Source organism: Haemaphysalis longicornis, unplaced genomic scaffold (genome assembly GCF_048455015.1).
Source record: "Haemaphysalis longicornis isolate Haplotype H1 unplaced genomic scaffold, Haemaphysalis longicornis Haplotype H1 scaffold_12, whole genome shotgun sequence".
Classification (NCBI taxonomy): Eukaryota; Metazoa; Arthropoda; class Arachnida; order Ixodida; family Ixodidae; genus Haemaphysalis; species Haemaphysalis longicornis.
Window position 1 is genome coordinate 7,145,175 of NW_027526225.1, and position 26,767 is coordinate 7,171,941.

A 26,767-nucleotide genomic window follows, 5' to 3' on the forward strand; every position below is an offset into this window, starting at 1 on the left:
CTTTAGTGCCTTTCAATCTCGCACGTACTACCCTCATTTTTGCTGCAAATGCTAAAATACACAAAACGCTAGTTCTCTGTTCCTTTGCGTTGCCTTAGCTGTTATGGAACCACGGAAACTGGTACTGTGGAACTAAAATGTGCTCAAACAGGAGAAAGCCTTCAGCTGTTTAATCAAGGGTGCAAGTGACATCAGAAAAGACATAATTTTGAGAATGTGGCAAAGCAGCAATTTCTGCGCCAAGTGCATTTCGGCATGCATAAAAAAGCATGATCTCTACCAGCCCACAGTCACAATGCTAGCTAAACCAGCATTAGAATGGACAGTTGGGTGAGTTTGGACTGGTTCATGGCTACTAAAAGCACTGCATAGATGCGGGTTGAAGAAAGAAGCATCAGGACAAGCACTGACTCGCAACAAAAACTTATTGCAGACCACATCGAATGGAACCACCTTGAACACAAATCGAGCTGCCACGTGTGGCAAGCAGCCACCACAAGAGAACCACTACAGAAAGAAAAAAACCTAGCTGTGGTCCCCTATGTGCCTGGAATTTTGCACAGACTAAAAGTACCCATTAAACTAAGTTGTCTGTTGGGCTGTGTAAAAGAAAGATGCCAGCAGAAAGCAGGTGTCAGGGCTGCGAGGTAAGCCACAAAGCACGATTTGTGCAGTGCAGAACAAGTGTGGTTTACAGCGCTCCGTTGATGTGCAGCGGTCAATATGTGGGCCAGATGGGCCGTTGTTTGAATGTGCGCATTATGCAGCACACAGGAGTGGCCTAGGGAAAGGCATGCGGGAGCTTTTCTCACCGCACTGTTAGAACTGTTGCTCAATCCTAATCTTAATAAAACTAAAGTGCTGTTTTCACTCAGAGACAGGTCAAAGCATGAGGTGGTTGAGGCATTCCATATTCTGGGAACAATGTGCGTAAACTGCCCAACGAGTGTGCGGAGCAAAGAAAAAATTGAATAGTGAAATAAAACAAGGTGCTGCTCCTGCTGGCTTGCAGTCGCCTGCCACGCACAGTTTGGTTTGTCGTAGTATAAATTCAATTGTATCGTTCAATAGTGTCGGTTGTGAATCAGCACTTTCCCTGTTGCTTCTTTTTTCATCCCTCATTTGTGTGCGCTGTTAGTAGCCATAAAAGCATAATCTTGTATACCTGCTGAAGGTGGCACCACATCTCATCGCCTTCAGATGCCAACGTAGTGTCGCCCGACACGTCTTGTTCTCCGGTGCCTTGTGTCGCCTCATCCACTACTCGAGGTGATGAACAATGGGCTGGCCTGAAGCTCGCCGGCAGAGGGGTGACAGCCACTGCTGCAGCCACTCGTGGAGTTCTTCTGGCAGGTTCAAAATTAGGCTAAGCTTCTCCAGGAACTGCCTCCACAACAGGGGCCTAAGTTTGTGTCTTGGCCGACACGAGAAACCGCAAGGTGGTGTTGGCCTGTGTGGCTGCAAAATGTCCCCATAGATATTCAGCAGTTGTTGCATTACCACACGGGGTGAATTAGATTGCGTCACTAAACTCGTACAAACACTTGCATTCAGCTGCCAATATTTTGTGTCTTGAAGAGGGTGCCGTGTTGGGCTAGTTGGTGGTCAGACACAAAGGAAGGAACAGCGCACATTTTGAAGAAGGACAGGCAGAAACACACACCACAAGTGCTGACTATCAACCGATCGCTTTATTACAAGTTGCGGATAATAAATATAGCCCACTCACTGGGAAAGATGCAACAAGCACGTACAGAAGAAAGAGAAGGTTGCCAAACCTGTCAAACCATTATGTCAAATTCAGTGATATTATACAATGCTTTGACAGGTACGCGCTTGTTGCATCTTTCCCAGTAAGTGTACTATTTATTATCCGCAACTTCTAGTAAAGCGATCGGTTGATAGTTAGCACTTCTGGTGTGTGCTTCTGCCTGTCCTTCGTCGAAATGTACGCTGTTCCTTCCTTTGTGTCTAGAAGCTTGTTCACACCAGGAAATATCTTTGGAATGTCATGCTGCTACTTCTTAAATTCCATTACAGGCACCAATGGGTGCTGTTATTGTTGTGTAATGCAAACTAGGAGTTCTCCGTCACCATATGACATTTTTTGCCATGAGGCTTCTTATGCTTTTTAACTTACCGATGGCTCGACGCTCTCGTGTTGTCTGGGTGCCCATACTGCGCATCTCAGCAACGCATCTGCGTGTCCGCAATGGTCCCTACAAAAAAATTGGGCATATGTGAGCTCCCCTCTGATTGATGAGGCAAGGGCAGTTAGTACACACCCTGAACACTGTCCTCCATTTAGCAGCACACACTTTAGAAGCTTGGGAGTCGAAGAAAATGAAATGCTAGTTTGGGTAGGTTGAAGAAAAAATGATAAAAAAAAAGGGGATATGCAAGTGGTCATCGGCCGTCGGAAACTCTACTTTTTGCCGGCAATTCAAGAAGACTGCTTCCGTTGTTGGCGGTGGTTTCTGCGACCTAGCTGAACTCGGACATTGCCCGCTACCAGTCAGCGAACCTTGGGCTGCAAACGAGGGCGTCTACAGTGTACATAAGGAGCACCGCATCACAAGACCACTGGGGCGTGGAACCGGCACAATGGCAGCGTCGCTCACGCATGTGTTGATCATTACGCAGGTCAGTCACTGTTCTGCTTCTAGTAAGACAGTGCTGTTTACACTGCCGGTTCCACCCCGTTTGCTGTTTTCAAGTGCCTGTTCTCATTCATGCTCCTGTAAACATGTGCGTCGCAGAAAACATCGCTTTGTGTTGTTACGTCGTGCAGCATTCTATTTCTTGTTGCTGTTTGTGTGCGGTGATATTAAACTTAACCATGGGCCGATGAAGGCTGCTCTGGAAAAATTGATTGAAGGCCAGAATGAAATCAAAACAAAACTGTCGGCAATTGAGTCATATCAAGTAGAAAACAAGGTTGCTATGGAGGCCGTAAACAAACGCCTAATTAACCTAGAGGAACAAATTCGCAAACTTCAAGAGCTGCAGACTGGTGTAGAAGAGTGCACTAAAACAATTCAATTGCAACAGACCAAACTCTACAGATTCTGGAGAGCAAACTAGATCATTTAGAAAAACCAAGTAGACGATGCAACCTGGTTTTCTACGGTATAGAAGACACTGAGGAGCGCGAAACCTACGTCAGCTGAGCAACGCGTACTAGATCTCTGCAAGTCAGTCTTATCAGTTGACGATGTACATATTGAACGCGCACACCGCCTGGGTAAATTTAGGCCGGGTAACTGCCGCCCTATAATTGTTAATTGCGACGTACAAAGTCAAGGAATGCGTTCTAACCAACGCCAAAAAGTTGAAAGGCAGTCCCATTAGCATTTCGGAAGACTTCTCGGAACCAATTAGAATGAAAAGAAAGCAGCTTTGGGAATATGCTAAGAAAGTACGGAAGGAAATCGACAAAGTAAATCTTAGATACGATGCGCTTTATATCAACAAAACTAAGTATATTTATGATGAACCAAGTGGCGAAGTAGTACAGCGGGCTACCTGACAAGGGAAACCCAAAAAATGCAACCTGTCATTTTTGGTCGTCAATTGCCGAAGCGTTAAAAACAAAGTAGATGAGCTTGCCAGCCTTATTAACATGACAAATCCGTCAGTAGTACTTGGTACAGAGTCATGGTTAGATGCTGATATTAACAATAATGAAATATTTCCCCAAATTATGTCTGTTATCGGAAAGACCGGAACGGCCATGGTGGGGGCGTGTTCATTCTTGTAAAAAACGAAATCAACTGTCGCTGGCTGGAAGTTAACGTGGGATTATGTGAAGCTGTGTGGGCCCAAATTAACCTCAGAAATGGTGCGAGTTTATCGGTGTCTTGTTTCTACCGTCCGCCGGGTAGTTCAGATCAAATGCTTCGAGACTTCGTAAAGGGCATTGAACTTATTCATTGAACTTATTGAACCTATAACTTGGTTATAGGAGGCGATTTTAACTTACCTGGTGTAAATTGGTCCTGCACAGCTGCTTTGCAAGAAGGGCAAACCGCACTGGGTATCGAGGTGTTTAAAATGTGCAGCTCATTTTCGCTCTCTCAACCGGTGTCCCAACCAACGCGTGGCGAGAATATTCAAGATTTATTTTTGACAAATATTTCGGCACGAGATTACTTGCCGCAGGTGCTGCCCGGCATAAGCGATCACAAAGCAGTTTTTTTGTGAAATGTCACTTGAGTACGCGCGAATGCCAGACTCCGGTAATTGACGCATTTATAACTACAGTACAACCTCGTTACAACAGACCATGATAGTCATCATGATTTCAGTCTGCTATAAAAGAAGTATGAACAATCCAAATACTGTTACTACAGGCTTTTACGGAATCATGGATGAAGTCTGTTATAACAACAGTTTGGACTTTTCAACTGTTAAAAACAAATAAAAAAAAACTAAGCTGGTAATTTCTCGAGATTCAGTTACAAATTAAACAGGTTGGTATTTTAGGCCAACAAACCTTCAGGATGAAATCGGATTTTCAGCAGTTTCATCCTCTTGCGACACTGTGAAGCACATCACAAAATCACATGCATGACTCTTCTTGCATTTGCTGGGATCCTGTTGTATGGAACCCCCTCAAAATTTTGATTTGATCTATTGATTTATTTTATCTATTATCTATTATCTATTTCACGTCTTCAATCTACAGCTGCATTGCCATTGTCTTCACATGAATATAAATGAAATTCAAGTAAAGGTCTCATTGCTAAGCTTGGAGATTTAGCTATCTATAATGTATGAGGGCATACATTTTTTTTGTTTTAATGATGGTAACTTTCATATATGTATAAGCATCAATTATCTGTTGCACTATAACGCTTAAATTCTAAATCCTATCACTTGACTGCCAGGACATCACACTTGTTTCAAATGGTTTTCGCTTGATCACAAGTGTGAGGTAGAAGCACAAACTCTGAAAACGTACCTAACAAATTAATGGTTGGTTGCCTGCACTTGAAAAGTCCACTTTAGAGATGCAAAGGTGGACTTTTTAGCCTTTCAAACTGGTCTGGTATATTCGAATGTATGTTGTAACAGAATCTGCAGTAAAGGAAGTTTAATCAATGGAACAGATAGGAAGACCAACCAAGCATTGCAAATCAGTATGTTGTATCCAAATATCTGTTGTAAGCAGATCTGTCGTAACGAGGTTACACTGCATCAGAAAGCTAATACTGCTGAGACTTCCCTTTCCCTTGACAGGTATTATGACGTTTTCGAAACACTTTCTGAAAGTTGTGGCGTTCAAGAGTTGCGGGAAGTTCTCAAAAGAAAAATTTTTGAACTGGGTGATCAGTACGTACCATCGTGGGTATTGACATCACGCCGTAATAAGAATAAACCATGGTTCACTAAAGCAGTTCGTCATATCAGTAACAAAAAGAAGAATATTTATGCGGCTTTCAAAAGAAATCCTAACTCGTGTAATAAAGTAAAATTGGAAGCTGTGACGATTGAGTTTAAAGAAGCCGTTAAGAAAGCCAAAAACTCGTTCTTTTATTCTTTTAACGAGCGTGTTGTGAACCGTCGGAAGGAACTATGGCGATATATTAAATCAAATAGAAAGGACCAAGTGTTGATTCCTACTCTGGAATGTAATGGTGCATTGGTGTCTGATAGTCGCGAGAAAGCTACATGCTTGAATGCATTTTTTAGTTCCGTTTTTACTGAACGGCGGCCTGGTACTGATAAATTTAGATTTGGCTTCCTTTGTGCTGAACCCATGGGTGATACTGAGTTTGATATGTGCGGAATCGAGCAGCTGCTTTTACATTTGAAACCGTCCAGTGCCATGGGGCCCGATGAATTACCTACAGCGTTGCTATCGTCATGTGCAGCCGTGTTATCAAAATATTTTCGAATTCTTTTTTCGAGGTCACTGAAAGAAGGAGTTCTACCAGATGACTGGAAACTTGCAAACGTTGCGCCGTCGCACAAATCGGGACCACGTAGCCTCGTACCCAATTATAGGCCTGTTTCTTTGACGAGTGTAGTATGTAAGGTGTTCGAGCACGTGCTTTTCACTCGCATTATTAACCGCTTAAATTCATTCTCGCTGCTTCGCCCGCAACAGCATGGTTTTCGTGCTGGATTTTTTTGTGCGACACAACTAACAGAATTAACTCGTGATATTGCTGGTGCATTGGATCAAGGTTTTTCCGTGGAGTGTATTTTTCTTGATTTAGCAAAGGCGTTTGACGTTGTTCCTCATTCACTCCTCCTAGAAAAATTGGCGTGGTATAACATAAACCCTGAAATTGTTCGTTGGATACAAGAGTACTTGAACTGCCAGAAACAGCGTGTTGTCGTAAATGGTCAGCAGTCGGAAGATGTTGATGTAAGTTCGGGAGTACCGCAGGGTTCTGCTTTGGGCCCACTATTATTTTTAACTTTCATGAATGATATTTGCAACGGTATTTCTTCTACAATACGATTGTTTGCAGACGACTGTGTATTATATAGAATTAGTAATCACTTCGACGACTGCACCGCGCTTCAACATGATCTGAATATATTGGCTATTTGGTTGGTGTAAAAATTGGGGAATGCAGATAAACTTACAGAAATCTATGTACATGTGCTTCACAATAAAGAAAACGCCTCATGTTTCTTCCTGTACCATTAATGGTACATGTCTTAACCAAACGTTCGAACATAAATATCTTGGTGTGTATCTTACCTCGGACCTGTCTTGGCACCATCATGTAAATTATGTGTGTGCGAAAGCTTGTTTTGGGCTTCCTACGTCGCAACGCGAAACGTTTTCGAGTGAAGACTAAAGAGTTGCTGTACAAGACCAATGTTCGCCCCATACTAGAGTTTGCTTGTATGGTACGGGATCCACATATCAAATCTGATATCGAGAAACTAGAAAGAGTTCAAAACTTGGCTACTCGCTTTGTTCTTAAAGAATACTCAAGTAATTTCAGTGTATCTACAGCTAAGCGCAGCCTAGGTTGGGATTCACTTCCGCATCGTAGGAGAATACTCAGACTAAAATTTTTTCACAATATATTTCATAACGAAACAGGGATAGACAAAAGTTGTAATTTAATCAGTCCAGACTACGTGTTACAAAGGACAGATCACTCCTGTAAAATAAAAGAAATGAGTTGTAGAACCGAATTGTTTAGGCATTCTTTTTTCCCCAAAACTATTAGCGAATGGAATAAGTTACCCAGAAATGTTGTGACAATTATGTCTAATGATGCATTTTCATGTTCTTTGTAGTGTATGTTTGTTGAGCATGCCAGTTTTGGCTTGTCATTGTGCTTTAAGTGATATTTCTGTTCTGCCTGTATTTTGTATGAATTCCCCCCCCCCCCTTCCCCCCCCCCCCCCCCCCCCCCCGCCGGCTGTAATGCCTTGAAAAGGCGCTGTGGGTACTATGATAAATAAATAAAGAAAGGGCAGGGTATGATCAGGGGTACAAACCATTGAGGGCAGTAAGGTTAGCGGCATCAGAGGAGCTGCTTTTACCTGGGCAGGGCCGATTGCAGCGGCACTCGCACTTGCTCCAGGCACTTGCATCACCAGCACCTGAGCCTGCGCAGCAATATAAAACAAAAGTGGTATTTTAATGAGGTAACACAACATCGATATTAATGGTTTTTCCTAACTGCATACACCATCTACATGCAACTGTTCAAAGCCCACATACTTCTTACCTGAGAAGCAGAGGCACGGGTCATCACAACAGCTGGCCCTTGATTCTCCTGGTGAGGTATCTGCATTTTAAGTAACACACAAGTGGCTCTGTGGAGGTTCTTCTCAAAGCACACTCAAGTTACATGCATCAAATGTTGTTCTTACCGGAAAGGTAGAGGCCTGGGTCGTCACATCAGCTGGCCTTTGACTCTGCTGGTGAGCCAACTGTGTTTTGGAAAAAAAAAATGCCGAGGTGGTTGTGAGAAAGCCTAGGAGCAAGTGTGAAATTCTCCCTCACTTATTGACATGTATTCGTCGATGTACGACATGAACTTCCAGATTGCAACTGCCTGCGATGATACCAGCTGCATGCCTGCTTTTTGCATGGCATCAGTCACAAATTGCCCCATCTGAATTAAGGAAAATTTCATTTTGTTGTGTACAGTCGTTGAAATCCATTCTGCTCTGTCAAATAGTTTTTGCCCATGTACATCTTTCAAGTAAGGCCTGCAGTAATAGTTAGCCTGTAATTTTAGCCAGCATTGGGCTGTCTCCTTGGAGGCTGTGTTCATAAACTTTAGCCTCTCAAAAAAAAAAAAAAAAAAAAACTGCAAGTAGCATTCACAGGGTTAAAGTCCTACTCCGTTTACATATATGAAGCTTTTAGGAAAATGTCAGGCAACTTTGCAGTCATTCACTGGTATTTTGGACGCTCTGTTATTCAGCATATGAAGCTTTTTCAGCATATGAAGCTTTAATGATGATGTTAGCTACGTGTTCTGAGAGTCCTTGCTTCCCTGATGCATTGTGCGAATTGCAAGTGTGACCAACATCGAGCAACCTCCATCTGCAGTACGTGCGCCCCCACCCCCCTATAATTTGCGACTTGTTCCGCTGCCGGTTTTGCATTTTTCGAGCTGAGCAAAAACAGCATTCCCGTTTCAAAAAGACATTTTGTATGATTGCTTTTCTTGCCATACAGACGTCTTCCGCGAACACAACTGGTACGATATATACCAGTTAACTTTGCGAAGTCTTATAAACGAGCTTTCGCACCCCCCTCCCCGAATTCACTGTAAAATGCGGTTCTACAATATCACGTGAGGGCTCTTCCGTGTTCGGTAGGACCAAAGCTACTGCACATACGGGGCTATGCACTGTACATGTACAGTGCTCACGGATTGAAACGCGACATTGCGAGCGCCTGGCCTGCAGTACATGCAGCGCCGCCCGTGGACGCCCGTGGAAGCTAGGTGTTGCATTGTGGTATACTACGAGGATAAGAGTGTTTTAACCGTAGGTTTGCTGCTTCCGGTTGCCAATAAGCGGGCTGTGGTTCCCCGCAGCGACAGCGCTGCGCTGCGAGCCTGGAGCGCGTTTGTGCGCCGGTGGTAGCCGCCCGTCGGTCCGCGCAGCCAATTTCGCGACATCGTCTGCTCGCGCGCTCTTCTTATGCATGCCCTTCCGATGCAACATAGATGTGCATGTAAGGTAGGGCCACGCTTATCTGAATAAAACGAGCGTCTGCACAAAGGAACAGCCAACTTTATTCCATGATATAAACTAAAGAAAGAGGAGAGGCGGCGAAATACTAATGCACCGCCTCGTCCCGAGCTCGCAGCGTTCGGTGCCCGCCATCTCCCTGCGCCTGTGCAACGGCCTCGTTGAAGCGCGTCACCTCGTTGTTCGAGTAGAAGATGCGCACGGCAGAGGGCGCGCGTTCCATGGCTTCGGCGGCGATGACGAAGCGCGCTTCCAGCAGTCGCACTTCGTCCGGTTCCAACGCGCGCCCATCTCCAATCTTTGTTAGGACGTTGGAGAAAGTGACGTCAGACTGCCGGACGACTCGTACGAGGGGAAAGTATTCGAGATGATGCCACGTGACGACAGTGAGTCCGATGAGTCCATCTGCACTCCGGCACCGCTTGTAGATTTCACTGGCACGCACGGGGGGGAGCTGGCGCAAGTCTCCGCAGAGGATGACGTCCAAACCTCCGAAGGGTTCGTTCAAACGCTGTGTGATCTGGCGCAGACGGCAATCAACGGCTCTCAGTTGATCGGCAGACATCATGCTGACCTCGTCGATGATACACACTTGACTAGGCGGAACGCGACTCGAAACGTGTTGAGATCGCTGGGACCGAGACCTCCGTCTCCCATGATGGCGATGCGAGCCATCTGCCTGTTGCCGCCACTCCGCACGAGCTTGAAGGCGGCGTGAACGGTAGTTCCCCCAACCGCAACCGCTGCCTTGCCCGTGCTGGCACAGATGACGTACGCGTTGTACGATGACGTTACAGATGCCAGTGCCGATGCCGATGATGACGGCGCGTCCACTTCCATGACCGAGTCACCGCCACTGCACCTGTTGTACACGTCCATGGCGAGTTTGAGGACGAACGTCTTGCCGCATCCGGCGAGGCCAGTGAAGAAGACTCGAAGGGGAGGCTGCCCGGGAGTGGTCTGGCGATGGAGAATCTCGCGCAGCAACTCGTACTGCTCGGCGTTTGTACTGCGCATCATGGAGACGTACGCGTCTCGGTCCATGACGCCCTGCCGCTTGCGCACTGCGGCACACGGTGTGACAGTCTCCTTTATCAAGCGGAGCAAGCGGTCGCTCGGCAGAACATCGGCGTCAACCCCCCGCTGCTCATCCAGTTGTTGTTGCTTTGAGACGGCCGTCACCGCCCCATTTACGTCACCGTCCTCCGATTGGTCTTCTTCTTGTTGTTCTTGTTCCTGCCGCATGCGCAGCATTTCGGCATAGTACTGCCCGACCAGCTCCCCAACCACAACGTCATCGTTTGCCGGGTTGTACTCTTTGCGCTTGCGCTCGATCAGTTCCCCGTTGTCTTCGTACAGCTTCACGTACTTGTTGCCGTCCAGAACGTCAATCGCCTCGCTCCGAAAGGGCGCATACAGCAAGACCTGCTCGCGCATGTACGAGTCGACATCGTCACTGGGACTGTAGTTGCGGTTCACCACCGGCCTCTCTCGGAGCACGTACAGACCGCCCTGGCCCATCCTGTACTTGCTGGCGAAGTCGGCGAGACACACATCGTCAAGCTCATCGGGCTGCTGCCTGGCCTCGTACTTTTGCACGATGTTGAGCTTCCACACGTCGGTGGACGCGGCGGGAATCTTGTCCATCTCTTCGCGCGTCTTGCGCACGCGCACCCTCTCTTCGGGGAAGCACGTGGGAATGTACATGACATCCCTGCTCTTGTGAGACATTTCCTGTCTGAGCAGGAACCAGGCAGCTTCCTGCGCGGACATCTCCACTCCCTTGAGCATGCCCACTCGGAGCTTGCAAATCACGGCCTCGTAGTCGTCGTTGGGATTCTCCTTGAGGATGTCCGACACGGCGCGTTTGAGATTGGACATGCCGCGATCGGCCTTGTTGACGTAGTCCACAACGTACGAGGCACACGCGTAGTGGTCCAGTATGATCTGCAGGTCCATGTTGGAATCGAGTACTCGGCCTATCCAGGGGTTGAAGGTGTTGACGAACTTTTCGCCCAGCGTCCTCCGATGCAGAACGCACGGCCGAGAGACACCCGCAAGCAGTACGTCCATGTACTGTTCCTCGGAGCGAACGTCGAAGGTATGCAGGAAGTCATCCAGGCTCTCAAAGTCTCCGCCGCGCTCCAGCGCCTCGTGCATCTCTTCGTACTTTGCCTTGAGGTCCTTTCGCCGTTCCCGTTCTCGAATGGTCTCGGCGTCTTCAACTGCAGCGTCCGCGATCGGAGGAAACGGCACCAGAACCTTGGTGGACGCGCTCGGCATGAACGGGGCGCCGAACCGACACTTTGTTCGCCCGCGCTTGTAACACGTGTGCGTGTGCTGGTGCGTCTGCGTGCGCGGGCGTTTGAGCACAGAGGTGTCGAGCGTCAGGAGCGCATCCACCATCTCCAGCGTCTTGGGCATGGCCCTTTCGACTCCGCTGAGCTCCTCGTCGTTGGGCGCGTCTTCCAGCCACAGGATGACGTGCACGTGCGCGCTGCCGCGCTGCTGAAACTCGACTCGCTTGAAGTAGTCTCGAACAACGTACGGCTTGAACGGAGAGCACCGCTTGTCATTGAGCACGTTCATGATCACTTCGAAGATGTGGTTGGTGTAGATGGCACACGTCACGGGATCGTTGTTGACGAGCTCCACCCGTTCCCAGGCCATCATCTCGGCAATCACACGCGCTCTCCCTTCAAGTCTGACTCGCAGCCGCTCCAGAGTCTCGAGCAGGCGCTCCCAGTGCACTTCGGACGCGGACATGGTCAGGAACGCGTGCGGCTTGCCCAGCTGTCTGATCATGGCAAAGAGGTCCTTGCGGCGATCCTGCCAGTACTGCACCGTGTTGGGAACGCCGCGCATGAACCCGAGTTCTCTGTCCAGAATCTCATTGAGGAACCGCTGCCCGCCCTTCTCGAGCTGTTCGCGCGTGATCGAGTCGGTGGCCGCGTTGGTACGGAACGTCATGGCCATTTCGGCAACGTTGTAACGCATCACCTTCGCGGCCATGTACAGAACGTGATCCGGAGTCGCCCCGTGCCGATCGGTCCGCCTGATCTCGCTGCTAGCCTTGAGAAACGGCGTGGGTCGGGGACCGGTGATCTTGCAAGGCATCCCGAGGTAGATGGTGGGAAACGCGAACTCTTCGACATACTCGTCCAGGAAGAGCGCGATCGGAGTGCGATTCTCGCCCGGAGCAACGTGAAGACTATGCGACTGATCCACCAGCTTGCGAGCGGTCTCGGCCTCGTCACAAACGTCATCGCTTCCGGTGGCACCTGCCACAACCACACGCGTTTTGACAGCAGTACGCGCACCTTCTTCTTGCACACCCGTCAATCCCTCTTCGTTAAAGAACATCGTCTTTGAGACCGCGTTGAGCGCAATCGCCAACTGCAGAGGATCATTCACATCAAAGTCGTCGGGAATCGTTTCGATCTCACCGTCACCGTCCTTCGGTTCTCCTTCTCCGTCTCCTTCTTCTTTACCCCCTCGTTCGTCAGTTTCGCCGTCATCAAAGTGATCGAGGCGACTCCAATCAAACCGAACGTTGATGGCGCGATACAGCGGGGTGTGTTCCAGGTGCTTGAGCCAAGCCAGGATGTTGCCGCGCTTGACCAACCCACGCTTGTACGTTGCCGGACTCAGCAGCCTCCGCTTGATGTGAACGTCGATCGCAACGTCCTCGGGTACCATGCGAGGAAGGCACTCCACAACGCTCGGAACGTCGATGGGCACGTTCACCACCTGTCCCTTGATTCCAAACTGGCCATTCCCTCGAGTCAGGCGCCTGATGCTCATGAAGGGAGTCGAGGCGAGATGAGCCGCTCTTCGACCGTGTTCAGATCGGGAAGGTGCGCCGGACGAGGAGGGTAACGGTAGCCTAAACTCACGCTCATCGAAGGAACACGCCCGTTGACCAGAGACTCGCGGCACGAGGCACACACCAGGTACGACTTGAACGGCGCCAGACGAGGGTTGTCGTCACAGACGGCGATGATGGCGTCACCACCGGCACCTCCTCTTCCAAACTCGTTCCAAAGAACCCGAAGCGCGTTCAAACGACTCGACTCCTTCTTGATGTTCCCGATCACGCTCACATTGTTGTCGAACCACAACCGATCACACACCTTGCAGCTGTGTCCAAAGCTGTGGGCCTCGAAGTCACGCTTGAAACGGCCGTCCGGCTGAGCAAACTCCCGAGAGCGAGTCGCCGCGTGAGCAGCGCACTCCCACTCGCGAGCGCCGGCGAGATCGGCCGTTCGTCGTTGGCGCTTGGTCTCGGCCTCGCGCCGCTTCACTCGAGGGTTGGCGGCTCGCCGTTGACGCTGATTGGCAGCGTCGTTGGCGCGAACTTCAGCGTTCTCAGCTCGCCATTGTTGCCGGACAGCAGCGTGACGAGCACACATTTCAGGATCTTCGGCTCGTCGTTGGCGTTTCGCAGCGGCTTCCCGAGCACGGAGTTTCGCATCGGCAGCTCGCTTCAAGCGCATGCGTTCGGCATTACGCGCTCTTCGCTTCACAGACTTCTCTTCTCCTCCAACCGATGATGACGTTGAAGCAACTGCAGTGACGTCACCGCCAGCGAGAGGTGTAATGCTCAGATTGGATTGTGTTACACTTCTTGCTTGTGGTATCGTTGCCGCGAGGGATTCGACTTCACCGACTTCCATTGCTATCAAGGCGCCAGTCAGAAACGGAAAGAGGCGCGCGCTCCACTGCATTTATATATATTTCCGAGCGCAGCGAGCGGAGAGGGGTATGCGGAAACACGCCAGCCCGCGCGCGAGCTCTCTCTCTCTCCGCCCGAGTTCCGCGATGCGAACGCCCTCACACGCCGAGCGCGCTCCTCCTCTCCCCTTGCCCTCCGCTACTCCCGCCTGAACTACCACCTGCTCCGGTTGCTAGGCGCGCCACAACTGTTGCTAGGGCGCGGAGAGATAACACCTGCGGGGCGCACGCCGGCCAACGCACGACAACCCCCGACTAAGAAATGCATTCGCATTTAAAAGGGGCAGCACACCGTCGCACAACACAACATCCCCTCATCCCAAAAAGGGGCAGAACACCGTCGCACAACACAACAGTTTCCTCGGGAAGGGTGCAGTACACCCGCCCAATTTTTTACCAATATCACGGGAGCGTCGACCGCTCGGTCGATCGGCGCCGTATGTTGGAGCGGTACGACAAACCCGGCGAGAGTAGCCGCTAAGCTGCTGCAAGAGCAGACGGCCGCCCCTGATTTTTTTATTCGCTTATCACACTGCCCTCCAACCAACAGTTAACAGTATCAGCCGTTAACGGCGCTGCTCGACGGAACGGTCGACGCTCCCGCGATATTGGTGAAAAATTGGGCGGGTGTACATAACCAGTGTAACACCCGTTAATCAGACAGACTCACCCGTGTTTTGGGAAGTAACAAAGTCGGCACGGTATTCTTCTTCAAATGAAGATGTTTCATGCCCACGGCGCTCCTCTGTACAAACTCTGGGTTGTAGAGGTACGCTTCGGGCGGGAAATGCCTGCCACAAACACGAGCACTTCTGGGCGCCGCCGACTCAGAGAGGCCGATGCGCTCCAGCCAAACAGCTCGCAAGTGCGGATCCTTCGGCAGAGAGTGCCTCATTTTGACACCACTCCAGTCGCTCGCTTTGCAGCCAACCACGTGGCACGGATAACTCATCTTTATCCAGAAATCCGGCACTCTTCGCCTACTCGGGACTCTGCTCGGGATGGCGCAGGAAGAAGGAAGAGCAGCCGGAAGCCGATGGCAGTGACGGTACATGCTACAAGAGCACCACTAGCGGAAAGTCTTTATTGAAAGTTAGTACTTTCAAAAATATACGATGATTTAATACACTACATATATTGGAAACACAAATGCAAGCAAAAAAAGTGAAATAATGCAGTAATCTGCAAAAAACAACGCTAAACCTACCGTCTTTTGAACCCAACGTTACTGTTTGAACCGATGTCTGAAATGTGTCCGTCATTTTAAGTGCGAATGCACTTTATAAGCGACCCCAAACCATCCACCGCCGGCGGCGGCGGCGTCGGCGGCGTCCGCAGTGCTCCTCTATATTATAAAAGAAACAGCATCCGGCGCCAGGTTTCGATCGGAGGACTTTGCGGCCGCAGCGCGACGCTCTACCGACCAAGCCACGGACGCGACGCTGATATCGGTGTCAGAACGCGCCTTATATCTTTAACGCATTCAAACTACGTCGTCAGCGGCGTGCGTTGGCGACTCAGCGGCGTTATAGCGGCTTGATAACTGCGTGGTGTACACGTGATACTACAAACCCGATGGAAGAGATGGAAGAGAAGGCGGCGAGGCGGTGGGCTGCGGGGGCCGAGCGCAAGCGCCGCAAGCGGGCCGACAACCGTGCATTCGCACTTTCACATTCTCCCCCTCGGGGAAATGCGGGGGAATTTTTTGAACGCCACGGCGCGCGGCACACTTCGGCGCGGCATTTAAACCGTTTTCAGCGGGCGCTTGACGCCGCGCTTCCACAGGGTTGTTCCTCCTAGTGCGCTCGATTTTTCTGCGCCGAAATTGCAAAGTCAGTTTTTTGCCCCGTTGATTGATGATTGATGTAGATGATGATTGCTATTGGTTTCCCCTTTGTAGCGGGGTGATGACATGTCATCTTACCAAAAAGGTCTTTGTGCCCCTCGTGCAGTGTGACTGGTGACATTGATCACTTCATTATGAACTGCTCCAAAACCAACCCTGAGCGGACGAACTTTTTTCGTGATCTCCAGAAGTTAGGAGTGCCCCATGCTACATCGGAGGAAATTACTTTTCCTAGGGACCACTGGATTGTGCGAAGAGAGGTGTCTCATCTCCTACTCGGATTCTTGCAGTCCACAGGACTAAGTGAGGTGTGATGACATTGTGTGTCTGTTATTTTAGGACTAAGTGAGTGTGATGACTTTGAGAGTTTTGATATGGTATTGGGGACGATTAGGCGGAGCAATTGCCGGCAGCTATGCAAGGCTAAATCCGCCTTATTCAACAGTACTTACTTACTTACTTACTTGCTTACTTACTTACTTACTTACTTACTTACTTACTTACTTACTTACTTACTTACACTCTTGGTTTAATACTAGCGCTGCTTAGGGCAGGCACAAAAAGCTTATTAGGCACAAAATACTTTTTTTTTTCCTGTTACAGGTAGTAACTGTCCTAGGCAATATTCCCCTCTCTGCTTTTCGTCCACCAGCATTCTAATCTTCTTTTCGTCCCCTCGACAGCCTTGAAGTTAACTTCCTCTGTGCTACCCTTAAAGGTGTTGTGCCACCAAATTTGTTGCTTGTGCATTCTTTGTTGCAAACGTTTTATAATTCGTTAGAAAGCATGATACATGCTCTCACACGCACATATTCTGAGTGAAAAATTTATTATCGCACGATTCATGTGAACAGGATTCGGTTTCGGTTTCTGGGCGCCGATTCAAGCAGTGACGTCAGAGTGTTGCGAGGAGGCTCTGCCACGGCGGCGCTGCGGTACGTTGCGACTTTACTGCGGCGTCTGCTCCCCCACATACGTGCTTCACCACGGAGGTAAACACGCCGACTCGTCACGTCAAGCCGCGACAGCTCCGACGCGGATTCTTTGTCTGCATCCTCGGATGCAGACAAATGAAAACCATGGATTTGCAAACCATAAAATGCTAATAAACGCTCAAAAAAAAAAAAAAAAAAGCTGCCCCCGTCGCGAATCGAACCGGCAACGTTGACCGGATGGGCGGAACGCGCGAGACCACTGAGCCAGCGAACAAACGATTCCACTCCGCGATATAGCCGGTGTACTAGATGGAGGCCCATCCTTGGAAACGTACGTCGGTGTTTACTAGCTAGTTTACAGAATTCCTGGCTTGTAAACTCACATTTTTTAAATAGCGCTTGCGCAGCAAGGTTCCGCGAAGCCCCCGCGACAGCTTATCGCCATCAACTCTGCTCTTCTGCGAAAGCGCTCGCAAAAATAAGTGTGCCCGGCTGCGACTGCGATTTTGCACTGAAGGGATAGTGCTTGCCGTACTTTGGTTTTACGTTTTACGTTAAAAACCTTTGCCGATACTGATCTCTTATTACCCAAATTACCCTACGTAACTGTTCTTCTGCACGAAACTGACCTTATATTTTCTACAGGCGAGCCGATCGCACACGCATTCCGGGGTAGCGGCGTCGCCGAAGAGCACGGCCGAAGCGTCGAACGCCAAAATACGGATCTCATTAGCGCTAGTGTTGAGTTGTATGGGCTTCATGGAACTTACTGAGTTTATTACCCTCCAGAAACTAACAAAATAGAGCCGTGTTCATTGCGGCACGAATGTTGTCGGGGCGCAGTTTTCGCTTCTCGGTCGATTGACGACGCGTCGTGCGACCAGTCAGGCGACCGGTTTTGTTGGCGTCTTCGGTCGGCGAGTCAGTCACACTACGGCGACTTTCCATCGGCCGACGTGTTTGTGTCGCCGTCGGCGTGGTGTGACAACGCGATCTGGCAATTCGGCAGTTGGCCGATGTTTTAACGACTCGTCGGCATCGTCGGCGTCGCGTCGTCGTCGCCGTCGTATCGGTATAGTGTGTCGATACGACCAAGCGACCAAACAAACTGTGGTAACTGGAGTTCACGTTCACGTCGCTCGAGTCGCTAGCGTTGTATGACGTCACAAACTTTGCTGCGCTGGCAATTCACTGACGTCATGGTTAGTGGCGCTAGCGATGGGTCCCGATTTCCAGAAGAGCATTTAGGTAATTTTTAGAAGCGAATTAAAATATATATTAAGCGCTTGCTGTACCCAGCACTTCGTGTTGAGGGTCGTTGCATGCAGAGGAAGCCTACAGCAGGCTTTTTACAGACTTAAAATTTGGTGGCACAACACCTTTAAATTCGAGGGCTTCTGGAAGCCGAATATTCCCTTCATGTAGATTTGGATGGATACCCCCACATTCTAACACTATGTGCCGCATAGTTTCTGTTTCTTTTCCGCAGATCACGCATACCCCATGATTCTGTGAATACTTCCCCACAAAACTCTTAGTTCGCAGACAACCTGCTCTAGCCTCAAAAAGCAAAGCACTGCCCTGGGAATTATCGTAGAAATTTTCCTTTCTGGTGTTCAATTTCTCAGCCATGTACATCTCTAACGACGTTTTAGCTTCCATTTTTTCTCGCCGTTTATCCGTCTCTATCTGACTTGCCTCTTTTTTGGTTACTTGAGCTGTCTTGGATATTCTCCACTGTTCTTTCCGTATTTCATCGTTAGCCTTCTAGTCTTTCTTAACCACTGCGTGACCACACTTTTCAAGTATAAGGACCTAAAAACCTTAGCTGCCCACCTTCGTTGATCCACTGCTCTCGACCTCATCTCAAAGCATATTTTACTCTCTGCTTCTCTAACTTCAAACGACGCCCAGCCCGCATCTCCCTGAACTGCTTCGTTAGTTGTTTTTCCATGCGCTCCTAAGGCCAAACGTCCTACCATTCTCTGGTTCACTTCAAGGCCTGATAGAAGAACGTCTGATTTTAAGCAGAGTACAGCATTCGCAAACGTGAGACCCGGAACCATTACTTCTTTCCACATTCCTCTTACTATACTTCATATTTGTTATACCCCCACAGAGCTCTATGCTTCATTATAGCTGCGTTTCGCTTTCCCTTAACCTTAAGTTGCTCCTCGTGAGTTCTTAAGTAGTTATCCCCTTCGTTTATCCACACTCCCAAATATTTATATTCCTTCACTCTGGATACCTACCATACCCCGTGATGGTAGGTATGGTATGGTAATGGTAAGCTGGCTTTCCTGCAAAATGATTGCACTGAATCCTAGTCACACACAAAAAATGATCCCAGCTTCACTGAGTTAGCGTAACGAAAGGTGATGTTCACAGCGAAACTGACTGGCGTTCCTTAATCGCATGGATAAGCTTCATAGAACTTGTCAAAACCAGCATATCGATTTTTGTTCACGCGCCAAATCTCGCTGGTGTACAGCAGCAACACCGCGGCTGCCCTCGGAGGTAGCGGAGAGAGCGAGAGAGATAGATAGAGAGAGAGAGGTTGTTTTCTTCCAATTCCGCCTAAAAACTGAGGGCGGCTCGAGCTCTTTCGAATCGTAACACGGAAGAGCGCGGAAGGAGGTCAACGGCCGCTCCCCTCGACCAGGGCCCCTTTGTCTGTACCAGGGCCCCAGCCCTGGTAATCCTGACCTTGCTTTGTATCTCTCCTATCTTGTGCCAGAGAGCGGGCTGAACCCACCGTCCGCCTCCACAGCTACTTAGTGTTCTCTTTTTGTATTCGTCAGTTAATTAGTGAATAGGTTTGTAGAGAGTCCTGATTTCCTTTTTCGCTCGAGCCCGCCGTGGCCGCTGACCAGTGTGCCGCGGGTTGAGATCACTGTCTTTTTCGCAGGGGAGCCGGTAGGTGAAGCCCGCTTTCCGGCTAAGCACGTAAGGCGACCCTGAGAAATTTGTCGTGCGTGTAAACACACGATGTCGCTTCCGGGGACGCTTGCTGGCAGGCTTGTCGTCTGCAAGTAGACCACCAGAAATAGAGGACTCCCCCCCCTCCCCCTACCCCAAGAAAAAGAACAATGGCTGACGATTACTCCCCAATGCGAAATTTGTGCTCAGCGAAAACTGCAGTCTCGGTCAAGGCGCATAGCTGCTGCGTCTCAGGAAGTGATCGTGTGATTAGCGAACGCACGGCGGCGCGTGCTACTCTGCCGCTATCTCGCAGCGCGGCGCCGCCGCCGAGCATATTGTTGCAAATCGTGTTTGAACCTCCCGCGCAAATGTCACATGGTTCGGATGAGCCATGAACGAACGGAGGGGGAGCGTCTGCCGAAACACGGCCGGGCTAGAGAGCGAGCGGCGCGCGCTTTCATACGGCCTCCGCAGCGGCGGCGAAAACAATGGGGAGGAGTCTCGACGTACAGTTCCGCCGCTCTCCGCACGGGGGCTACGCGAGCCAACCCTTGCCTGGCACTTGCGCGCTTGCATTTGCAGGCTGCTTTCGACGCGCGTGCGGGCTGTTTTCACAGCGTTTGTGCTTCTGTGATTTAACAGCAATCACATCGTCTTACTTTTCTTCGGTCTGAGAGAGGCTGAAGGCGTGAGTTTTCAGAAATTCATCGCAGTGCGCTGCATGTTGTTCAACATAGTAAAGTGAATTCAGTGTATATGCTTCGACCGGTGCCGTGATGGTTTGATTGCTGACAAATTCTTCAGGATCCTTTTAGTGAATCACTCCACTCGAGTCACCGACGACAATGAAAGGCGCATGAACTATACACATAAGCCGTCGAGGAAGCACTTCCGACTGTGAAGCTTCTCCAGCTCGAACAACGTTTCTTTTGTGCAAGACTGTTTTGTCACGCCGAAGATGATTTTTCTGGTGCTCGAACTGGGGAACGCCATTATTTATGTGTTCAAATGGTGCAATTGTGCTTTTTACTGTTTCCTTCAATGTATTGCAAACTTTTTAGGGGTAATTACCGAATGTTTACTTGCTAGCTTCTGACAAGCTCCTGCGCTGTTGTGCATAATACAGTAAGGTCTCATTGCTTCTCTCCAAATGAACTCGTTTCCAGTTTGCCTGGTGCCTTTCAGTTCACAGATTATCCCCGATGCTTTTTCTTCGGCATGCGTTTTTAAAGATTTCTTAACTAACGCTCTGCAAGTTTTAAGTCGTAACCTATGACAATTAGAGTACGCCGCTAAGTACTTCAACCTGCATATGAAACCGAAACATTGAAACTAGCCAAGGCGAATCAACCACGCTGCGCTGAGAGCAAAATTTTGCAGCAATTCTGTTTGTTGCACCCGATGGCGGGCGCCCACGACAGCGGAGTACTTAGGATTTCAGTTCAGAAAAGGGGGAGGGGGGGGGGCAGGGAGGGCAGCGTGAAAGACCAAAAAAGTACACAAAAATTAAACCACACAACAGAAAAAAGCCAAAGCTTGTAATTTATTCACGATACACTAAAAATTTAGGGCGATTCCACGTTCTGTCGAATTTTGTAATTATTTCATTAATTTCTTTAGAGAAATTGCAAAATGGCTCATCGTCGCTTTGAGAACATACATCGAAGTCGCGTATGGCTGGTGCGTATCGTGCGACACAAATAATCAGCCGAAGATCAGAAACCATTATTCGGTGATGGGCACGGAGTCTTCGTTTGGTTCTTCCTACCCGGCCCCCTTTAACCCCCCTTCTGCGTGCGCCAGTAGCGGTGATTGTAGTGAAAAATAAAGAAAAGAAGAGCAGAGGCCGCGCATAGCTCGCCCGCGCGCGGAGTGGGAGACGAGCGCGTCCGCAGGGTTGGCCTGCTGCGCCAGCTCCTAGCAGCGGCCGCAGGCAGGAACTAGGCCTCTTGCGAAGGCCGTATGACAGCGCGCCCCGCTCCCTCTCTAGCCCGGCCGTGGCCGAAAGGGGCGAAAGTATAGGGGGGAAGGGGGCGCTCCGCGGCGATGACACATGGCGAAAGTGTGCGGGGGAGGCAGTGAGACATACTGAGCTGTGGCGGCGCGCTGGGAGATGACGCCATAGCAGCGTGTGCCGCCCTCCCCCTAACACTTTCGCCAGATGCTCCTCTTTCGTTTTCTTTCTGCCTTCGGTGTCTCGTTCGCTCGCTTGGTTACGCGGACATCGCCTTCGCCGCCGCCTCCAAACCACTGTACCGTGCGCCAATAAAGTGCCGCCCACTAAAACGCACGCAAGCGTACTACAGGAGAGTGATGAGACGGCGACGACTTATGGCGTCGCCACAAATGCTTTAGTCGACTCTTGCGTACCATTTGCGAAATGTTTCAGGCGAATAGGGGGAGGGGGGGGGGGTGTTGCTGGAGGTGTTGCTGGAGTCCATGCTTTTCTGCGAAAGTGCAGCTGACCAAGCTAATTCCTTTCTGTTTTAGGTCAAGTTTCTTCACACGCGAACCTGGCACATACAACCTCGACCTGGCATAGCAGCACGATTTTTAAAAGCTCAGATGAGTTGATGGCGCATGAAATTTGGGACGATGCCTATCACATGAAATGAGGACGGACACAACTCAGAGTGACACAGCAGATTCTAGGTGTTTAAAGGAGCCATGAAGACAAAATACAAGTTTGTGGTATTCGAAATATTTCGCATTTTATAGTGCCCCCAGCGCTTGTCTCAATGCAAACGATGGTTTATTCACTAATAAACAAAGTAATTTCAGTTAAAATTTTGATTTTCCCACTAAATCGTGCGTTTTCGTGGTCGGCAATGACATCCCCGGAACCGACCGCTCTGCAGCCGATTGGGAAGCCTTGTTTACCTTTAGTGAACTTAGATGGCGCCACCATACTGTGGCAAGCTGTTTTCTGCCTTTGTTTTGACCGCATTTAAACCTGGCTTGTTTTTGTTCTTGGAGAAAATAATCGTTTTTGTGAAACATAGTGCTCACTCGACAAATATGGTCACGTAAGACACCGTTGCTTGCGTCAATCGGCCAGGCCAGTGTCGTCTGAGACAACCCCAAAGCCCCGCAGTCCTGTGCAGCTAAACCAAGCAGTGGGCGCAGTACCATCAGCAATACGCTTCGGTACTTCTATGTTTACGTGTGCTTTCGTAACTTCCACTGTTTGTCCCACCATTATTAAGGCTTTAAGAAGAATGTGCCCTAAATTTAGGCGCAAATAGCTCGTTCGGCAAACTTATAAGCTCTGCCTTATTTGCGTTTGCTTTTGCCGCCCTCCGCCAATCGCAGAGCTGGCTGGTATGACATCATAGGTTCTGTTGCGGGAAATAAGCGAGTGGGTCGCATGGCCATTCCCTTCTTTCCTAATTATGTAGCTTATTTGAGCGAAGTTTACTTTAAAAGCGGTGTCAGTATGATTCTAACGAGGCAATCTTTTGAATGTACGAAACTTCTGTTTTCTCTTCATGACTTCTTTAAACAGCACCAAACTTTCTCAAATGAAAAAAAAAAAAACACTAATGTAGTTCGCTACTCTCCATAAATTTCAGAGCAATGTAACGCAGAAACCCGAAGCATGCCACGGCGTCAGACAGCCGATCCATTTTATCGTGTTGCTACTCGTAAAGCCAGAACTGCTACTTTGGGTCCGGAGCGCCCGCTATTCGTTGCTTCCCCTCAATTTTCAGCATAAACATCGCGATTTAATCTAAAGTTCGTCCGCAGGGACGACAAGTGAACCGAAAGGAAACAATGGCACAGAAAATTAATCAGCATTGGTCAATCGCCCATGTCGTCGCGTTGCAGATGCTGAGGCAAGATAAAGAAGAGGCTGGTACAGTGGTGCGCTGCGAGGCACCGGTTAAACCGCTACACCGGAACCGGCCTCACCGAAAAGCAGTGCCGTCGTGTTTGGGACATGGATGTCAGCTGTCCACGACGCTCAGCTTACTGAACTTGGCGACACAGCCGAAATTGCTGCCAGATCCTTCGCGGGACTGCGCAGAACAAGGGTTCCTTTCCACCGTCGTGGTCCGCTGCGCTTCCTGGTCGAGTTACCGTAACTTCATGTATACAGCGTGGGCACCAAGGGACGGCAGCATCCTTGAGCCAAGTGGTCAAGTTATGGCTATTTAGTGAGAAAGGCAACTTCTAGGGAGGAAAGACGACGCTGTTAACACCGTCGGACAGCGGTGTACCCAACCCAAAGACAGCCCTTCCTCGTACAGACGACCCGTGCGTCAGATAAGGGCTCGCCGTCTACAGAGCTCACTGCGCAGGTCTGACCTGCGTGCTTTTGAAGCCGAGCGATCCGGACGAGTAAGCCACAGCAGCAATCGTCATGCGGTTTAGCGACTTTACCAGGGCGATGTCAGGGTGGAGGTTCGGCAGATTCAGCGCGGCACGGCGCGCCGGCGCCAGACCGGAATCCGGCTGGGCAAGCGTGTTGACGCAAAACTCGCACGTCCTGTACGTCGCCCTGTTCGTCTCTTTCGCGTTGGCCGTCACCGTGGTGTCCCTGGCCATCATGCCGGAAAAGAGCCGCAAACGGGCCCCCGTGAGCGCGGCTCAAGTCGCCGATGGGCGCTCGCGCAGGGCCGTCGTTTCGCGCCAAAAGAGTGGGAACGAGGAGGCTCCCTTGCTCTGCCTCTACGATCGCAACACGGAACGGGGAAAGAATCCGACCCCGTACCAGCTTCTCAAGCACCTACCCGCCAGCTTTTGCACGCATTTGGTATACGGCTTCGTCAGTCCCGTGGACCTGAACGGCGGTCCCTCCCCTGCTCACCCGTCCCAGGCAGGTCCCATCAAAGACGCCGAGCGCCGCATCGGCCAGATGGTTGCACTCAAAAAGTTCCACCCGACGCTGCGAGTCCTGCTCGGCGTCGGTGGACCGAAGGTGGACTCCCAGTCCTTTTCCGACCAGCTCAGCACCGAGGGTCAGCGCGATCGCTTCGCCAAGCGAAGCGTCCGCTGGCTGCAGGCGCGGCGCCTCGACGGCATGCACGTCCAGTGGATGTACCCGGGCGAAGGCAACGGACGGCCCACGGACCGGCAGAACTTCCCGAAGCTGCTGTCCCAACTCAGGCGCGCGTTCAAATCGCAGAGCGGTAGCCGCTGGCACCTGACCCTCTACCTGCCCCACGACCACACCCAGATCGACCGCGGCTACGAGCTGCGCAACGCCGTTAACTCGGTGCACTACGCTGTCTTCGCCGCGTTCGGCTTTTCGGAGCCGGGCCTCGCCGAGGTCACCAGCCCCCTGTACAACCAGCCGCCTACCGTGGAGGGCGTGTCCCCCGTGAACAGCATCCACGAGCTGGTGCTCCTCCTCCTGGACAGGGGAGCGCCCAGCAACAAGCTGCTCCTGGGCCTGTCTGCCACGGGCTTGAGTTACACCCTCGCCAGAGGCCAGGAGGGGGTGCGGGCGCAGCTGCGCGAAGGCGACGGCCGCGGGCGACCGGGTCCCTTCTCGGCCACTCCGGGCCAACTGGCGTACTTCGAGATATGCTACAACGTGTACCGCAACGGCTGGGCGCGCGTGTTCAACGCGGGCACGTCGTGCCCGTACGCCTTCAAGGGCCGGCAGTGGGTGTCGTACGACGACGCAGACTCGGTGAGGGCCAAGGTGGCCTTCGTCAGGAACCGCACCCTGGCAGGAGTGGCGCTCGTGGACGTGGCGGCCGACGACTACATGGGCATGTGCGGCCCGAAGAACGTGCTCGCGCGCACCATTCGCTCGGCGATGGGTCACTACGCTTCGCCGTCCGACGGGCATGCCAAGAGGTCACCGAAAACCTCTAGGCAGGTGAAGAGGCGGCAGCGGGCGTGGATCAGACAGTTCGGCTAGCGGCCAGGACAGGACGGTGGCCACTCAGCGAGACCGCGTTCTTTCCCGCCTGTCTCCTCGCCGGGTCGCCGACGACATTTACGAGGTGTACGTTGTCAATGCCAGTGGAAATGCGTGGAATACAACCTTAGTGCGTGCTCGTTGTTTTGTTCTTCTTCGTCTTGCTACGTGGTGTTTTGTGCACCCCACCCTCATCACCCGAAGTTCTTCTTAGAATACCTTCTCCCCCCCCCCCCCCGGCCTATTGGATACGGCTAAGGTGTAAACCACTTCTCAAGATTGAGTTTTATTTTTTTGCTCCTCCCTCCCTCCCTCCCTCCCTCCCTCCCTCCCTCCCTCCCTCCCTCTCTCTCTCTCTCTCTCTCTCTCTCTCTCTCTCTCTCTCTCTCTCTCTCTCTCTCTCTCTGTCTCTTTTTTTTTTAGAAACGACATAATTGAGGGAGAGACCGGGGTTGATCGATTGTGTGCTTTAGCGCGCCGACGCTTCACAGGCAATGAGGCGCACCGTAGTGGAGGGCTCCGGATTAATTTAGACTACCTGGGGATCTTTAACGGGCGCCAAAATCTCGAACACACGGGCGTTCTCGCTTTTTGCCGGGAATCGAACCCGCATCCTCGTGCTCAGCAAGGGAACGGGTGAACACATCCACGCATAACCCTTTACCCTGGACTTTTTAGAACTAAAGGACCTTTTCTTGGAATAAGCTAATCATTGCCTGCGTTTTGCAGAACAACGAAAGAGAGAGAGAGAGAGAGAGAGAGAGAGAGCGCTTATTGAAACGACAGGGACGGCGTTGGGGAGAATTGAGGAGCTGTGGGCGGCCATCCTATGTCCGGTAGGCCGCATGCCGCGGCTGCCATCCTCGCCCGAGCTGGTCTTCGAGCTGGCAGGTCTGCAACGCGCACTCCCAGGGGGTGGGCACGTCCAGACGAGATGAGCTGTGGCGTTAAGCTCATCGCATTGGGGCAGTTAAGTGGACATGTGGTGGAGATGGAGGTGATTACACAAAAAAATTTCACCATCTTCCCGTAGGGGAACCCTGAGTAGTATGCGAAGCAGCCATGGGGTCGACTCAAGTTCCCATTAGTTTTCAGTTCTACCGCAGCGTTGCGGGAGGAGAATGAGGGGAGCTGAGCGCGCGCGCGTCATTTGTACCGCGGAGCTACAGTGGCGCCCACAGCCAGCGGCTACCGTCGCGTCTCTAACCCTAAGCTGCTTCGCATTATTGCGCGCGGAGCCGCAGGTGTTGCCATTCGTTGCGCAATCCC

General features: G+C 50.7%; 3 protein-coding genes across 3 annotated transcripts; 1 reads left to right on the top strand and 2 right to left on the bottom strand.

The window, feature by feature from the left end:
* Positions 1 to 455: 455 nt before the first annotated feature.
* LOC144161857 (uncharacterized) lies at positions 456 to 14,927 on the bottom strand. Its single transcript, XM_077692441.1, has 6 exons — positions 14,594 to 14,927; positions 7,852 to 7,911; positions 7,707 to 7,766; positions 7,519 to 7,584; positions 2,141 to 2,219; positions 456 to 1,458 (listed from the first exon to the last, which is right to left on the bottom strand). The coding sequence occupies exons 1-6, from the start codon at positions 14,873 to 14,875 to the stop codon at positions 1,403 to 1,405; spliced, it is 603 nt and encodes a 200-aa protein (XP_077548567.1). The 5' UTR covers positions 14,876 to 14,927; the 3' UTR covers positions 456 to 1,402.
* LOC144161856 (uncharacterized) lies at positions 9,311 to 13,197 on the bottom strand. Its single transcript, XM_077692439.1, has one exon. It carries the CDS (start codon positions 12,991 to 12,993, stop codon positions 9,754 to 9,756), a length of 3,240 nt encoding a protein of 1,079 aa, XP_077548565.1. The 5' UTR covers positions 12,994 to 13,197; the 3' UTR covers positions 9,311 to 9,753.
* Positions 14,928 to 24,484: 9,557 nt separating the features above from the next.
* Positions 24,485 to 25,498, top strand: LOC144162226 (endochitinase-like). The gene has a single exon (XM_077692690.1). It carries the CDS (start codon positions 24,485 to 24,487, stop codon positions 25,496 to 25,498), a length of 1,014 nt encoding a protein of 337 aa, XP_077548816.1.
* The last annotated feature ends 1,269 nt before the right edge of the window (positions 25,499 to 26,767 follow it).

What these genes read in the sequence shown, in the direction of transcription:
- LOC144162226 (XM_077692690.1), top strand. Translation starts at nt 24,485, where the DNA reads ATGGTTGCACTCAAAAAGTTCCACCCGACGCTGCGAGTCCTGCTCGGC.
- LOC144161857 (XM_077692441.1), bottom strand. Translation starts at nt 14,875, where the DNA reads ATGAGTTATCCGTGCCACGTGGTTGGCTGCAAAGCGAGCGACTGGAGT. An exon ending in TGTTACTTCCCAAAACACGG is followed by an intron (nt 7,912 to 14,593) that starts GTGAGTCTGTCT and finishes TCCAAAACACAG; the next exon opens with TTGGCTCACCAGCAGAGTCA. An exon ending in ACGAGAGCGTCGAGCCATCG is followed by an intron (nt 1,459 to 2,140) that starts GTAAGTTAAAAA and finishes GACATTTTGCAG; the next exon opens with CCACACAGGCCAACACCACC.
- LOC144161856 (XM_077692439.1), bottom strand. Translation starts at nt 12,993, where the DNA reads ATGAGCATCAGGCGCCTGACTCGAGGGAATGGCCAGTTTGGAATCAAG.